This window comes from Lactuca serriola, chromosome 5 (assembly GCF_051521515.1).
Source record: "Lactuca serriola cultivar US96UC23 chromosome 5, Lser_US96UC23_V15, whole genome shotgun sequence".
Lineage (NCBI taxonomy): Eukaryota > Viridiplantae > Streptophyta > Magnoliopsida > Asterales > Asteraceae > Lactuca > Lactuca serriola.
The window spans coordinates 216,088,341-216,092,618 of NC_136412.1; the positions used below are offsets into that span (position 1 = coordinate 216,088,341).

A 4,278-nucleotide genomic window follows, 5' to 3' on the forward strand; every position below is an offset into this window, starting at 1 on the left:
TCGTATCGTAGTAACTCCCAAAACTAACCCGTTAGTAAATTCCACTTCAGCACAGGGGTTCTTACGTAATTTCCGCTTCTCATCAACCTCCGGAATCATCTCGTATCAACCACAAACACATTCCCATAACGTCAGATCCCCTAAACTCCCAAAACTACCCCTAAGAGGCAAGCAAAGGAAGAAGGGTACTTTCGGTATTGCACTCTTCTCTCCCGCCTCCAGAACAATCTCGTATCCTTCTTCTTACTTCCTCTGCCTTTCTTGAAATTTCTCGCAATATATCTTGATCTCAAGTCATCTCACCTATAAAATCTCAAATCCCAATTCCAAAACCCATATCAGATTTCAACTGCAAACGAAAAACAACAACAATCCAACAAGTTTTCGATCAAAAAAGGCACTGTTTCAAGTGATCTTACTTCTATTTTGGAAGCTTTTTTCAGTTTATCTATGGCGGCCAAGCAGGATAAAGCAATTGGAATAGACCTTGGTACAACTTATAGTTGTGTCGGGGTATGGCAGAACGACCGCGTGGAGATCATTCCAAACGATCAAGGCAACCGCACCACCCCTTCTTATGTCGCGTTCACCGATACTGAACGGTTGATCGGCGACGCCGCTAAGAACCAGGTGGCGATGAACCCACAAAACACCGTATTCGACGCTAAACGTTTGATTGGGCGGCGGTTCACTGATCCTTCTGTTCAGAGCGACATGAAGTTGTGGCCGTTTAAAGTTATCTCCGGCCCCGGTGAGAAGCCGATGATCGTTGTTAATTATAAAGGCGAACAGAAGCAGTTTGCTCCGGAGGAGATCTCGTCTATGGTGTTGGTGAAGATGAAGGAGACAGCGGAGGCGTTTTTGGGTCAAACTATTAAAAACGCTGTCGTCACTGTTCCGGCGTATTTCAATGACTCTCAGAGGCAAGCTACGAAGGACGCCGGTGCGATTTCTGGGTTGAATGTTATGAGGATTATCAATGAGCCGACGGCGGCGGCGATTGCGTATGGTTTGGATAAGAAGTCGTCGCGTGTAGGTGAGCAGAATGTTTTGATTTTCGATTTGGGTGGTGGGACGTTTGATGTGTCGTTGTTGACGATTGAAGAAGGGATTTTCGAAGTGAAGTCCACCGCCGGCGACACCCATTTGGGCGGCGAAGATTTTGATAATCGTTTAGTGAATCACTTTGTGACGGAGTTCCGGAGGAAACATAAGAAGGATATCAGTGGCAACGCCAGGGCGCTGCGACGGCTGAGGACGGCGTGTGAGCGGGCGAAACGGACATTATCGTCTTCTTCCCAAACCACCATTGAAGTTGATTCATTGTTCGAAGGAATCGATTTCTATGCCACGATAACTCGCGCTAGATTCGAGGAATTATGCATGGATATGTTTAGAAAATGTATGGATCCGGTGGAGAAATGCTTGAAAGATGCCAAAATCGATAAAGGCTCCGTCCATGAGGTGGTTCTCGTCGGTGGCTCCACCCGAATCCCAAAAGTCCAGCAGCTTCTGATCGATTTCTTCAACGGTAAAGAGCTTTGCAAGAGTATAAATCCCGATGAGGCGGTGGCCTACGGCGCAGCAGTCCAGGCGGCGATTTTAACCGGAGAAGGAGATGAAAAAGTCCAAGACCTCCTCCTCCTCGACGTCACTCCTTTAAGCCTGGGTCTAGAAACCGCCGGCGGTGTCATGACTGTTTTAATTCCGAGAAACACAACAATTCCGACGAAGAAAGAACAAATTTTCTCGACATACTCCGACAATCAACCGGGGGTGTTGATACAAGTCTACGAAGGGGAACGAGCAAGAACTAAAGATAACAACCTCCTCGGAAAATTCGAGCTCAGCGGAATCCCTCCAGCTCCGAGAGGTGTTCCTCAGATCAATGTCACCTTCGACATTGACGCAAATGGGATTTTGAACGTTTCCGCAGAGGACAAAACCGCCGGAGTTAAGAACAAGATCACAATCACCAACGATAAGGGGAGATTAAGCAAAGATGAGATCGAGCGACTGGTGCAGGAAGCAGAGAGGTACAAGGCGGAGGATGAAGAGGTGAAGAAGAAGGTGGATGCGCGGAACGCCCTCGAGAATTACGCTTACAATATGAGGAACACGGTGAGGGATGAGAAATTTGCGTCGAAGCTAGCGGCGGAGGATAAGCAGAGGATTGAGAAGGCGGTGGACGATGGGTTGGAGTGGCTGGAGAAGAATCAATTGGCAGAGGTGGATGAGCTGGAGGACAAATTGAAGGAATTGGAAGGGCTTTGTAACCCCATTATCGCGAAAATGTATCAGGCCGGTGGTGGTGGTGATGTGCCGATGGGTGAGGGAATGGCTAACGGTGGTGCCGGAGCTAGTGGTGGCGCCGGGCCAAAGATTGAAGAGGTTGATTAGAGTTGAATGTTGATGATGGAGGAATCTTGAAGGTATTTGCGTATATTTTGTACCCTGTCTTGTTCTTGTTGATGTAACGCGATTGGGCTTGTTTTCTAAATAAAAATAGTAGTACTTTTTTCATTGTTTTTTTGTACAATTTGTTTTACTTTTGGGACTCAATTTTATAGATAATTAATTTTATTATGATGTTGTAAAAATGTCCCTAATAATAATCACAAATCACAAACGATTATTTTTTTATACTTGCACATATTATCCCCATTTAGGAACCCTCCTATTTTTCTTCTTACATACCCTCCTATTTTTCTTCTTACATATCTTCTTAGTCATTTAAAATGATGACACGTGTATTAAAATATCATTAATCTTATTCAAATATGACACATGTCATTATTTTATATGGATAAGAAGATGAGTAGAAAGAATATGAGGATATTTAATTTCTTAAATTTATATTATCCGAAATAAGTTTTAAATATCATATTTAGAGGGTGATCGAATAAACTTATTAAAAATACTTAATTTTTTAATTTATAACTTATTAGTCTATAAACTAAACTGTATAAATTCTTTGTGGTTAGATGAAAATTGTCATTTTTGTCCAAAAAGGTTTGAATTAGCACCAAATGTCCAAAGTTTTCATTTTATTGTGAGTTTGGTCTAATTTACTTTAAACTTTTTTGTTTTGACGATTTTAGCCTTATTTTTTGTTTTCTCAGTTTTTTTATTTACTTAAATATTGTTATGATTAAAAAAATTAATAAATCTCTCTCTCTCCATAATTCTAAAGTTCTTCAAAAAAAAAATACAATACATACAAAACAAACAAACTCATAAATCTGAAACATTTCTGGAACTAAATAAACCAAAAATCCTAAAATCGAATGTGAAGCACCAAAAAAAACCCAGAAAATCATTGCAAAAAAAACCCAGAAAATCATTGCAAATGAGAGAGAGAGAGAGAGAGAGAGATTTATTTTTATTTTTATTTTTATTTTCTTGATTTTTTTTAAATCTAAAAGTCAGAAAAACAAATAAGAAAAAAGATAAAATCATATTAACAGGGGCAAATCTGTCATTTTGAAAAAAATTAGAATAGATTTGACCAAAGCCGCAACAAGATGAAAGTTTTGGAATATTGGTGCTAGTTCAAACCTTTTTGGACCAAAGTGACAATTTTTGACAAACTACAAGGACCATTTGTGCAGTTTAATCTAGTTTATAAGGGTTTTAAAGCGGAGTTTTTAAAAAAACATTTGGTTAAACTTATTCAAGTTTAATCTAGTTTATAAGGGTTTTAAAGCGGAGTTTTTAAAAAAACATTTGGTTAAACTTATTCAGTAGCAAAATACTTTAAGATCACCTAGAGCGGTGAGTTTTTGGGTTTTCAACATCTTCTTTCAAATGATATAGAGTGTCATGTCATTGAATTTTACAATCATCCTTTCAACTGTTGCAAGCAAGATCATTTGCAATGTCAAATGTACGTTCCATTGCATGTAATTTAGAAATTTACCAAATGACACATTTTATGTAATTTAGAAATTTACCAAATGACACATTTTATGGTCTTAAGGGATTTTAAATTAGTAGACAAGTGAGAATGTTTTTATTTTATTTTCATAGTAGTGTGATCTTTTTTGTTTGTATTGATAACATACATTGAAGTATGTTACCATTTTGTGTAATTTTTGTGTTGTAATATATATATTTTTCTCAATGTTTGTATAGTTGATATGGTATAACCAAGCTATAAAATATACTATTGTTATATAACTATTTTGTTTATTTCGTTTGTTTGTTTTCTTTTAAAACTTTAAGTAGGTTGTCATTTTTCACATTAAGCAGTCTTGAATATTATATATTAAGCAGTTA

General features: G+C 38.3%; 1 protein-coding gene across 1 annotated transcript; it reads left to right on the forward strand.

Moving 5' to 3' along the window:
* Positions 1–286: 286 nt before the first annotated feature.
* LOC145053567 (heat shock 70 kDa protein) lies at positions 287–2,523 on the forward strand. Its single transcript, XM_079001630.1, has one exon. It carries the CDS (start codon positions 451–453, stop codon positions 2,398–2,400), a length of 1,950 nt encoding a protein of 649 aa, XP_078857756.1. The 5' UTR covers positions 287–450; the 3' UTR covers positions 2,401–2,523.
* The last annotated feature ends 1,755 nt before the right edge of the window (positions 2,524–4,278 follow it).